Genomic DNA, 13,431 nt, shown 5'->3' on the forward strand with positions numbered 1-13,431 from the left:
ATAAGGAAATACAAAATAACAACTTTATTATTGCCTCTAGGGCATATTTCCTTCACTATCTTGAACCCAACTCAGGATCCCTGAATCTTTTTAACACAAGCAAGAAGTGACCAGATTATATGTCCACCCTTTCAGTTTTAGCAAAATAAGGCTGATAGACCATGTCTATCTTGAACCCAGCTTAGAATCCTTGAATATTTTTGACACAAGCAAGAAGTGACCAGATTATATGTCCACCCTTTCAGTTTTATTAAAATAAGGCTGAGAGTATTTGTCAAATATAGCTTCCATATGCTTCTCTAAATAAGCCAAGTACGATTCTTGAGCCCATCCAGTGTTCAAAAACGAAGGTATGACATCGGTCAAAGATAATAAAGTTCCAAACATCCTAGATAACATCATAAAAACACAGATACATTGCTGATTCACCTGATAAAAGCATGGAAACTAAAGAATTGATACTTAACCTGGAAATGTGTATATATTGTCACAAGACGAAAGAGCAGAAACAATAAAACTGTGGACCACAATCAGAACATAGTAAGTATAATTACAATTAAAACCTAAACTGTGCAAGTGCATACAGAGATTTATCTCCCTGCTGTAGCTCGATAAGAAAGTTCTATTCTACGTCTATAGTAATAAATATTTATAATTTCCAAAGACCAATGGTGTATGTGGAAGTTATTTCCTTTATCCACTTGTGTTCAACTATAAGCGCATTATCAAGGACGTCCAACTACTGAATGGTGCATCTTATAGTTGTAAAATTGTATATTCAGTAGAGATGTCGACAATTTGATTTCTTAAATAGATAGTTGGGTTCTATACTTACTAATTTTATGTGCCACATAATGGGTATATTTATTAGTTCTTAGAAGCTAGATATTTGTTTCCATGCATAATGGAGAAAAATCACCCAAAACTAATTACTTCATGTACATATAGCATTCACCTAGTTGACGGAGTGAAATAATCATCAATGGCAGTTGTTCGATGAAATTCTCAAACATTAACAAAGATGAACAATAATAGTACTGACCGGGATTGAGAAACATGAGCTTACTGAATCTGGACACAAGGACGGAGTGTAGATGTGCTTGTTGCAGAATCGCATTTAGGAGAAGCGAAAAATGCAAGCCTTTTTTTTTTTGGTAAACACACATCAATTTCATCCTACGCCCAGCGGAAAAAAGTAACTCTAAGCGAAACTCACATCGGGAGGAGGCGTGCCGATCTTGGTGAACCGCCACTCGACGAAGGGATTTGGTGTCAGTGGATCTCGGGGACCGGTCGTCGGAGAGGCGCGGCCTGGCTGCCACGGACGACGACGGCGGTTTGGGTTCGGACCTGAAGGGGCCGCTGGTGGTGGATGAGCGCGGTGTGGATGGTGTGCCGCTGCCACCGGTGCCTACGGTTGTGGTGCCCCTCCTGGAGCCGCCGGGGGTGGATGGGCTGTAGCCAGGTGAGGGCGTGAAGGAGTCGCGGAAAGGAAGAAGACACCCGAGGTCGTTGTCGGTGATGGCGGCAGTCAAGGTAGGTGGAGGGCAGCGACATGATAGGGTCTCGCCCAGGGAGGTGAGGAGGCGTCGCGACGGGGATGCGATGTTTTTTTCAGGGCTACTCGTAGTGCTCGTGCCTGAAAGGCCCAGTAAACCAGAGGCCTCCGTTTTGGCTCCGGGAGTAGCTGCCCACAGGACATTTGGCCCAATCGCGATACAGTGGTGTTGCATCGTTGATCTGACGACCAGCAACAATCAGAAACTGCAATCCGACGGCTGAAACGCGAGGATGTGTGAGAGCGCTCGAAAGTGGCTCAGTTTTACTGTCCTTAATTTGAAGTGATACACAATTAAGTTGTCTGTCATTCGTTCATTCATTGTAAAACACAGGCTGTCTGTATACATACATACATACATACATACATATGTAGATAGTTAAGTATATGTAAGTAATTAGCAAGTAGTAATTAATCAATCAATCAGCTAAGAAGAAGAAGAAGAAGAAGAGGAAGAAGAATAATTAATCAGAAGTCGAGTAGGGTGGTGGTGAGGTTGATGAGCGTGCCGAGCGCGCTGGGCGCGAACTTTCTTGCGAAGAGGTAGCACACCGTTGTGGGCCGTCCGTTGTAGAGGCACTGGGTGCCGTTGTTGCGTATGGCCTGGATGAACTCCTTGGTGACGGAGGCCTTGCCGTAGCGGGCCGGGTGCGGGCCGCCGCGGGACCAGTCGACCCATGTGATGGTCCGGTTGGCGTTCCTGGGCCCGTGCACCAGGTGGAGGTAGGTCGGGATGTAGTGCTCGTCGGGGTAGCAGGAGGGGGTGCAGTGCTTGCGGAAGACGTGGTAGTAGCGGCGGTCGGCGACGATGTCCACCGCCAGCTCCCGGCTGAGCTCGAACCACTCGGAGCCCTTGCGCCACTGCTGCTCCGTCACGTCGGGGGCCATCCGCGGGTTGTACCGCCCCGCGCACTGCGGCACGTCGATGTTGTACGACTCCACGTAGCTCTGCGCCGAGTTGATGAGGTACTCGTACACCGTCGGGAAGTTGAACACCGGCACGCAGCTCTCCGACACCAGCACGAACCGCTGGTTCGAATGGTCGAGGAGAGCGTTCGCCAGCAGCCGCTTCTCCGCGTCGACGAGGGTGATGGAGCCCCACGACACGTCCCGGCTGGGGATCTGCCGCCCGTAGAAGGGGGACGTCGCCGACACGTTGAGCACGTACTCCGGCAGCGCGTGCACGTACACCGAGTAGAGCCCCTCGTGCCCCCGGAAGAAGCGCTCCCACAGCCGGGCGAAGGGGAGCGGCCCGCGCGTGAGGAACAGGAACGCCACCTTGGGCACCCGCTGGTACGGGTACTCCTCCACCCGGGGCACCATGGAGGCGCGCCAGAAGAGCTCCGCGTCCGTCATCGAGTGCCCCTCCGGCGACCCCGGGTGCACGAACGACATGAACGGCTGGCTGATGTGCTGCTCCGACGACATGGCCAGCGTCGACGGCGGCGTGGGGCTGTTGCTCGAGATCAGCGACGGCGGCGAGCTAGACGACGTGCTCGTGCCCGTTAACAAGGTGTAGTAGTAGTAGCGGGAGATGTTGGCGCTGGCGCCGAAGCCGATGAGCACGCCGGTCAGGAGCACCAGCAGCAGGGTCAAGGCCTTCAAAAGGCACCACGACGACCACGACCACGACCAGCAGCAGTAGTCCTTGCGCGGCGCCAGCGGCACCACCACCTCCGCCGCCGCCTCCTCGTCCCCGGCGCCCACTCGCCGAGGCTTGAGCTGCTTCATCGATCTATCGATTACAATGTCGATCGGGTCCCGGCCGGCCGCGCCCCTCCCTGCACCGCAGATCGATACGATACGACCCGATCCAGCTGCGACGGCGACCACCGCCTTGGATCGATGTCCGTCAGTCCGGCCGCCCGCAATCAATCGATGATCAACTCACTCGATTGACGCGCGCATACAACAAACCCAACAATTAATTCGGGTAGATGATGATGGATGGATCGATCTCTCCCTTCTGGCAGGCATGCACGCTGCTATAGCGTAGAGAATCTTGGATCGATCGCCGGCGGCCTGGATCTGGATGACATGCATGCAGAGTGCTAGGTAGCTCCGACCCTCGAGGAGGAGGTGGATGGAATGGATCGCCGGAGGTGAGGTGAGGTGAGGTGTGTCCACCACCGCACCGCAGCGATCGATCGAGCTAGATGGTCGTGCTAGGCTGCAGATGGTGTCGTGGTTGTGGGATCATCAATCAAACCGAGTGAGAGAATGGATGGCATGCACGCTATACTACGTACGTGAGCTTCCCTTCCCTTGGGGTGGCCACCAGACCATGCACGACGATGATGCATGCAGCAAGACAAGTGAGAGGACGCCGCGCGCTCCTTGCCGCACTTCTCTCCCTGCCTCCCCTCCGCTGCCCTGCCCCTCACACCCACTCTTCTACATGACACATGCATGCTCCACTTGCTTTACTTTTTTTTAGACGAGGCAAAAGATTTACAAGAGAATTGTCCGGTAAATTAACGGAAGCCCGGGCGTAAACCGTTACAACACGCCCACATAATAGGGCACTCCGGCCAACCTAGCACACACACAAGACCACACACACCGTCGAGGTTGCCTGCAATGTCATCGTCATCACCTCTCCCCGAGCAGCTAACTCCGACTTCGCTACTGACTTCCCATCAAGACCCCTCTGAACGAGTGGCACGCAATCGAGGACCTCGTCGGCCATAGCCAAACAATCGGCCGAGACGTCGAGGACCGGCAGCTCTGATTTTGTTGATGCGCTTCGCAGGAGAAAGTTGCAACCCTCGCACCGACCTAGTCCATCGCATCTCCGGAGAACACCGTCCGCTGAAACCGCCCTCATGGAGTCATCGTTGCCCCAGGGGCCCCGCCACGTGCAACTCTGACTTCTCTGTCACAACGAGAAACAAACAGAGGAGCACCCATTGGCGCATCAAACTACCGACATCAGAAGGACCATCCGCGACCCAACTCCGCACGCCACCATCGTCGTTGCCGTACAAGTCGCAACGCCAACCACTCGCATCACTGGTTGGGCAGCATCCAACCGTGATGTCGTGCACGTCCATGAAGGAAATGTGCCCTAGAGGCAATAATAAAGTTGTTATTTATATTTCCTTATATCATGATAAATGTTTATTCTTCATGCTAGAATTGTATTAACAGGAAACTTAGTACATGTGTGAATACATAGACAAACAGAGTGTCACTAGTATGCATGCCTCTACTTGACTAGCTCGTTAATCAAAGATGGTTAAGTTTCCTAGCCATGGACAAAGAGTTGTCATTTGATCAATGGGATCACATCATTAGACAATGATGTGATTGACTTGAACCATCCTTTAGCTTAGCACGATGATCGTTTAGTTTGTTGCTATTGCTTTCTTCATAACTTATACATGTTCCTATGACTATGAGATTATACAACTCCCGAATACCAGAGGAACACTTAGTGTGCTATCAAATGTCACAACGTAACTGGGTGATTATAAATATGCTCTACATGTGTCTCCAATGGTGTTTGTTGAGTTGGCATAGATCGAGATTAGGATTTGTCACTCCGATTGTCGGAGAGGTATCTCTGGGCCCTCTTGGTAATGCACATCACTATAAGCCTTCAAGCAATGTGACTAATGAGTTAGTCACGGGATGATGCATCACGGAACGAGTAAAGAGACTTGCCGGTAACGAGATTGAACTAGGTATTGAGATACCGACGACCAAATCTCAGGCAAGTAACATACCGATGACAAAGGGAACAACGTATGCTGTTATGCGGTTTGACCGATAAAGATCTTTGTAGAATATGTAGGAACCAATATGAGCATCCAGGTTCCGCTATTGGTTATTGACCAGAGATGAGTCTCGCTCATGTCTACATAGTTCTCGAACCCGTAGGGTCCGCACGCTTAATGTTCGATGACGATCGGTATTATGAGTTTATGTGTTTTGATGTACCGAAGGTTGTTCGGAATCCCGGATGAGATCACGGACATGACGAGGATTCTCGAAATGGTCGAGACATAAAGATTGATATATTGGAAGGTTATATCCGGACACCGAAAAGGTTCCGGGGGTCACCGGATAAATACCGAAGTACCGGGGAGTTACCGGAAACCCCGGGGGGGGGGGGGGGGCGGGGGGGGGGGGGGGGGGGGGGGGGGGTCAATGGGCCTTCATGGGTGAAAGAATGGATGGCATGCACGCTATACTACGTACGTGAGCTTCCCTTCCTTGGGGTGGCCACCGGACCATGCAAGACGATGATGCATGCCAATGCCAATGCCATGGCATGCAGCAAGAGAGTGAGAGGACGCCGCGCACTCGTTGCCGCACTTCCCTCCCTGCCTTCCCTGCCCTGGCACCATGTAACGTCCTCGATGCGGCTATATCTCCCACATGTCGAAGCATGACTTAGAGGCATAACCGCATTGAAAGCAATGTCACAAGTGAGGTAATCTTCACACAACCCATGTAATACATAAGGGAAAGAGATACATAGATGGCTTACAATCGCCACTTCACACAATTATAGGAATAAAGCATTACATCAACCAGATACAATCAAGGTCCGACTACGGAACCCAAAATAAAAGAAGACTACCCCAAATGCTACACAGATCCCCGATCGTCCTGACTGGGCTCCACTACTGATCAACTGGAAACGGAACAACACAAAGAACGAGATCTTCATTGAGCTCCTTCTTGAGCTTGGTTGCGTCACTTGTACGGTATCATCGGCACCTGCAAACTGGTTTTGGAAGTATCTGTGAGTCACGGGGACTCAGCAATCTCGCACCCTCGCGATCAAGACTATTTAAGCTTATGGATAAGGTAAAGGTATGAGGTGGAGCTGCAGCAAGCGACTAGCATATATGGTGGCTAACCTATTCGCAAAAGAGAGCGAGAAGAGAAGGCAAAAGCACGGTCGAACAACTATGATCAAGAAGTGATCCTAGAATAACCTACGTCAAGCATAACTCCAACACCGTGTTCACTTCCCGGACTCCGCCGAGAAGAGACCATCATGGTTACACACGCGGTTGATGTATTTTAATTAAGGTCAACTTCAGGTTTTCTACAACCGGATATTAACAAATTCCCATCTGCCCATAACCGCGGGCACGGCTTTCGAAAGTTCAAATCACTGCAGGGGTGTCCCAACTTATCCCATGACAAGCTCTCACGGTCAACGAAGGATATACCTTCTCCCGAGACATTCCGACCAGACTCGGTATCCCGGTTCTACAAGACAACTTCGACAAGTTAAAACAAATCCAGCAACACCGCCCGAATGTGCCGACAAATCCCGATAGGAGCTGCACATATCTCGTTCTCAGGGCACACTCAGATTGTCCAAACTTCCGGTAGGCCAGCCCAGAGTTGCCCCTGGTGGCCACCGGCGGCTGACAGGTTGGACCAACACTCAGAGGAGCACTGGCCCGGGGGTTTAAAAAAAGATGACCCTTGAGTCCGCGGAACCCAAGGGAAAAAGGGGCTAGGTGGCGAATGGTAAAACCAATGTTGGGCATTGCTGGAAGAGTTTTATTCAGGGCGAACTGTCAAAGGGTTCCCATTATAGCCCAACCGCGTAAGGAACGCAAAATCCGGGAACATAACACCGATATGACGGAAACTAGGGCGGCAAGAGTGGAACAAAACACCAGGCATAAGGCCGAGCCTTCCACCCTTTACCAAATATATAGATGCATTAATTAAATAAGATATATAGTGATATCCCAACAAGTAAACATGTTCCAACAAGGAACAACATCTCCATGTTCCAACAAGGAACAAACTTCAATCTTCACCTGCAACTAACAACGCTATAAGAGGGGCTGAGCAAAGCGGTAACATAGCCAAACAACGGTTTGCTAGGACAAGGTGGGTTAGAGGCTTGGTTCAACAATATGGGTGGCATGATAAGCAAGTGGTAGGTATCGCAGCATAGGCATAGCAAAAGAGCGAGCAACTAGCAAGCAAAGATAGAAGTGATTTCGAGGGTATGGTCATCTTGCCTGAGACCCCGCAAGGAAGAAGAACGAGTCCATGAAGAAGACAAACGGACGTAGTCGAACGAATCCTCACAACTCCGGAACGAAACCGAAGCTAACGCGAGAAGCAACCCAGAAAGAAGCAAACAACATAGTAAACAACCACCACATAAGCATGACATGATGCACAACCAAGTATGATGCATGTCCGGTTTAATGAGGCATGGCATGACAAAGGGCACAAACAAAACTACAAGTTAAGTGGAGCTCAATATGCAACGAGTTGCATATTGACGGAACACCACATCAATTATTTAGTTCACTCCCGGTTAGGTACTCAACAATATTAAAGGTTGGTTAACATGGCAAGAGGTGAAGCATAACAAAACTATACCATCTAAACAATTTAAACGGGGCCGGATATAACAAACAACAAACCCGGTAAATCCCCATATGCATTAGTGATTTAAAGCAAACAACAATTTTAACCATTTAAATGTTATTATCATGATGAGAAAAACATGTGCAAGTTTATGCAAGTTTTATGAAAATGTTGACAAGAGCATTAATATGAAGCATTTGTCATCATGGTGGAAAGAAAGGGTGCCACGGTGACGAATCCGAAAATGATGCCACGACACCATATCGGTTCCGGTAGCTCATGGAGATACCGCTGCAAAGGAAGCAAGGGTGCGAATGTTCGGAACATGCTAGAGATGGTGGGGTGATCCCGGATACCGGGTGTCCCATGAGTCGACGACGGTGTCAAACGAGGGAACAACTAACGTTCATGGGCGGATTACAACAACCAACATGCATTCGTTCCACGGATCATCATCTCGGCGGTTATACCTTTCGGAGCGTGCATTATCGGAACGGTTCGGGTCAATCGGTGTAGTCGTTCGTGATCGTCGTGGGAAGTAGTGGTACTCGGCGATGGTAGAGGAAGTAGTTGTTCACGGTTCGTTGTGGGAAGTAGTCGTTCTCGTGGCGACGGTAGTCGTTCACGTTCTTAGTCTCACAAGTTTCCGTAGATGTTCAAGGGTACGGCGAGAAACTTGACGTCCACGGAGTCTTCGAGGGTCGACGGTAGTGGTACTTGGCAAAATGCACGTCGACGGTAGTTGCTCTCGTATCGTCCTGGTACTTGGCGATTTCGGAGACGGCGGAAGACGAACTTGGCGGTTCTCGTTGACCTAGTACTTGGCTTTATTTCCAGTTCGGTGATCGTTTTAGGCATCGGGCGTTGAGGTCTCCGGCCGTAGTGGTACTTGGTGAATCCCGAAACGGTCTTGGCGTCTTCGCGCGTAGGGGTACTTGTTCGTTTACTCCACGGTCTTGGCGGATCCACGCGATGGTAGTGGTACTCGCGAAGAGGTACTCGGCGGTAGTCGTGTAGAAGTTCACGTGTCTTCGGCGACACCAGGATGCATCTGTTGGAAATATGCCCTAGAGGCAATAATAAAATGATTATTATATTTCCTTGTTCATGATAATTGTCTATTATTCATGCTGTAATTGTATTATCCGGAAATCGTAATACATGTGTGAATACATAGACCACAATGTGTCCCTAGTGAGCCTCTAGTTGACTAGCCCGTTGATCAACAGATAGTCATGATTTCATGGCTATGGACATGGGGATGTCATTGATAACAGGATCACATCATTAGGAGAATGATGTGATGGACAAGACCCAATCCTAAGCTTAGCTCAAAGATCGTGTAGTTCGTTTGCTGTAGCTTTTCTGAATGTCAAGTATCATTTCCTTAGACCATGAGATTGTGCAACTCCCGGATACCGTAGGAGTGCTTTGGGTGTGCCAAACGTCACAACTGGGTGACTATAAAGGTACATTACAGGTGTCTCCGAAAGTGTCTGTTGGGTTGGCATGAATCGAGACTGGGATTTGTCACTCCGTATGACAGAGAGGTATCTCTGTGCCCACTCGGTAATGCATCATCATAATGAGCTCAATGTGATCAAGTGGTTGATCACGGGATCATGCATTATGGTACGAGTAAAGTGACTTGCCGGTAACGAGACTGAACAAGGTATTGGGATACCGACGATCGAGTCTCGGGCAAGTAACGTACCGATTGACAAAGGGAATTGAATACGGGATTGATTAAGTCCTCGACATCATGGTTCATCCGATGAGATCATCGAGGAGCATGTGGAAGCCAACATGGGTATCCAGATCCCGCTATTGGTTATTGGCCGGAGAGCCGTCTCGGTCATGTCTACGTGTCTCCCGAACCCGTAGGGTCTACACACTTAAGGTTCGGTGACGCTAGGGTTGTAGAGATATGAGTATGCAGTAATCCGAAAGTTGTTCGGAGTCCCGGATGAGATCCTGGACGTCACGAGGAGTTCCGGAATGGTCCGGAGGTGAAGAATTATATATAGGAAGTGTAATTTCGGCCATCGGGAAAGATTCGGGGTCACCGGTATTGTACCGGGACCACCGGATGGGTCCCGGGGGTCCACCGGGTGGGGCCACCCATCTCGAAGGGCCCCAATGGCTGAAGTGGGGAGGGGAACCAGCCCATAGTGGGCTGGTGCGCCCCCCCTTTGGCCCCCCCTGCGCCTAGGGTTGGAAACCCTAGGGTGGGGGGCGCCTCCACTTGCCTTGGGGGGCACTCCACCCCCCTTGGCCGCCGCCCCCTTGGGAGATCCCATCTCCAGGGCCGGCGCCCCCCAGGGGGCCTATATAAAGGGGAGGGAGGGAGGGCAGCGGTACCTGAAGTCTTGGCGCCTCCCTCTCCCCTGCTACACCTCTCCCTCTCGTAGAAGCTCGGCGAAGCCCTGCTGCGATCACTGCTGCATCCACCACCACGCCGTCGTGCTGCTGGATCTTCATCAACCTCTCCTTCCCCCTTGCTGGATCAAGAAGGAGGAGACGTCATCCGCTCCGTACGTGTGTTGAACGCGGAGGTGCCGTCCGTTCGGCACTTGGTCATCAGTGATTTGGATCACGGTGAGTACGACTCCATCATCCCCGTTCTCTTGAACGCTTCCGCTCGCGATCTACAAGGGTATGTAGATGCACTCTCCTCTCGTTGCTAGTTGACTCCATAGATTGATCTTGGTGAAACGTAGGAATTTTTTTTGTTTTCTGCAACGTTCCCCAACAGTGGCATCATGAGCTAGGTCTATGCGTAGTTACTATGCACGAGTAGAACACAAAGTAGTTGTGGGCGTCGAAATTGTAAATTATCGTGCCGTTACTAGTCTTATCTTGATTCGGCGGCATCGTGGGATGAAGCGGCCCGGACCAACCTTATACGTACGCTTACGTGAGACCGGTTCCACCGACTGACATGCACTAGTTGCATAAGGTGGCTGGCGGGTGTCTGTCTCTCCCACTTTAGTCGGATCGGATTCGATGAACAGGGTCCTTATGAAGGGTAAATAGAAATTGGCAATTCACGTTGTGGTTTTGGCGTAGGTAAGAAACGTTCTTGCTAGAAACCTATAGCAGCCACGTAAAAACTTGCAACAACAATTAGAGGACGTCTAACTTGTTTTTGTAGCAAGTGTTTTGTGATGTGATATGGCCAAAGGATGTGATGAATGATATATGTGATGTATGAGATGATCATGTTCTTGTAATAGGAATCACGACTTGCATGTCGATGAGTATGACAACCGGCAGGAGCCATAGGAGTTGTCTTTATTTATTTATGACCTGCGTGTCAACATAAACGTCATGTAATTACTTTACTTTATTGCTAAAGCGTTAGCCATAGTAGTAGAAGTAATAGTTGACGTGACAACTTCAAGAAGACACGATGATGGAGATCATGATGATGGAGATTATGGTGTCATGCCGGTGACAACGATGATCATGGAGCCCCGAAGATGGAGATCAAAGGAGCAAATGATATTGGCCATATCATGTCACTATTTGATTGCATGTGATGTTTATCATGTTTTTGCATCTTGTTTACTTAGAACGACGGTAGTAAATAAGATGATCCCTCATAATAATTTCAAGAAAGTGTTCCCCCTAATTGTGCGCCGTTGCGACAGTTCGTTGTTTCAAAGCACCACATGATGATCTGGTGTGATAGATTCCAACGTTCACATACAACGGGTGAGGGAGTCCTGGATTAGGGGGTGTTCGGGTAGCCGAACTATACCTTCAGCCGGACTCCAGGACTATGAAGATACAAGATTGAAGACTTCGTCCCGTGTCCGGATGGGACTTTCCTTGGCGTGGAAGGCAAGCTTGGCGATGCGGATATTCAAGATCTCCTACCATTGTAACCGACTCTATGTAACCCTAACCCTATCCGGTGTCTATATAAACCGGAGGGTTGTAGTCCGTAGGCAATCAACTCCATATACAACAATCATACCATAGGCTAGCTTCTAGGTTTAGCCTCCTTGATCTCGTGGTAGATCTACTCTTGTACTACCCATATCATCAATATTAATCAAGCAGGACGTAGGGTTTTACCTCCATCAAGAGGGCCCGAACCTGGGTAAAACATCGTGTTCCCTGCCTCCTGTTACCATCCGGCCTAGACGCACAGTTCGGGACCCACTACCCGAGATCCGCCGGTTTTGACACCGACATTGGTGCTTTCATTGAGAGTTCCTCTATGCCGTCACAATCAGGAAGGATGCCTCCTTCCGTCTTTAAAGACGGCGCCGTTGCTAGGGGAGCCTTGGCTGTCGGCCAAACCCTCCGGCTAGGTGGTTTCCTCATGACCGCCTGTTCGGCTGTTGCGCCGACGGTGACCTCTCGGGTCATCAAAAGCAACCTACACGTCAGCTCGGAGCTTGTCGAGCAGCTAGATCCAATGGAGCTCTCTTCCGTAAACAAGCTCTTGGATCGCATCGCCGCCCTGGGGGTCGCTACGGATTACGACCAGGTTGGGCTTAAACCCGATCTAAGAGAAATTAACTCTCCCCAAGTCACCCACCACATTGCCGTGGTAGAGGCGCAGTGCGGCGACCCTTCATCTATTTTAAGGACTAGCTACGTCCGAATTCCTGACCCCTCCAAGCCGGATACCCGCGGAGGGGAGGATGTAACTCAAGACCTGAGCTTAGGATCAGGCAACGAGCTAGATTCATTGGACAACATCCAAGAATCCGAACTTCAGAGTTCAGAAACTCTTCGGCCTCCGAATCTTGGATTAGGTGAGGTTTCAGATTCAACGACACCCGCCCACCCGAACATAAGCGATCTCTCCCAAATCAGGTAGAGGCCCGAGGAAAAAGTACATCATTACTGGGCCAGATTCCTCCTGGTTATGAACAGGATAAAGGATTGCCGCGAGGGAGACACAATCTCAATTTTCTGCAGTAATTGCACGGACGAGGGAATCCTTAACGCCGTAAGTTGTCATGATATTACACGCTTCGCTGACTTGGCGTCCATAGTACAAAAATACTGTGCGATGGAAAGCGCCTGGAAAACCGAAATAAAATTTTGGGATAATCCGGCCTTGAATAGTAATCCCGTCCGAACTAAGAGGGTGCATCATCATAGGACACCCGAGATAAACACCAAAAAGCCAAAACCCTCTACAGGGCATGGAACCGTACTAGAAAGGTGGCTTGATGGACCCTGTAGAATTCACAGTACAGAGGACGCCACACCAACTCACAGCCTTAGAGCATGTTGGATACTCCGGCAGGTGGCCAAAATTGGCGAGGACCTCTTAATTCTGGAGGCCGCAGAAAGCCAGCCCAAGGGCACCAGTACCGTTCTCACAGTCTTCGAGACTTTCGCATCAAACAATATGCGAAAAAGAACACTCCGTAGCCTCGCCGAAGTCTATCAAGTTGCAACAATAAATCCATGGAGCGACACTGCTATTACCTTCAACGCAAGTGATGAACCTAGATTCCGAACTGCCCGAGCACCAGCCGCATTGG

General features: G+C 49.9%; 1 protein-coding gene across 1 annotated transcript; it reads right to left on the reverse strand.

Moving 5' to 3' along the window:
- Positions 1–2,026: 2,026 nt before the first annotated feature.
- LOC125538619 (glycosyltransferase BC10-like) lies at positions 2,027–3,289 on the reverse strand. The gene has a single exon (XM_048701878.1). The coding sequence runs from the start codon at positions 3,287–3,289 to the stop codon at positions 2,027–2,029; it is 1,263 nt and encodes a 420-aa protein (XP_048557835.1).
- Positions 3,290–13,431: the final 10,142 nt, after the last annotated feature.

Source organism: Triticum urartu, chromosome 2, assembly GCF_003073215.2.
Source record: "Triticum urartu cultivar G1812 chromosome 2, Tu2.1, whole genome shotgun sequence".
Classification (NCBI taxonomy): Eukaryota; Viridiplantae; Streptophyta; class Magnoliopsida; order Poales; family Poaceae; genus Triticum; species Triticum urartu.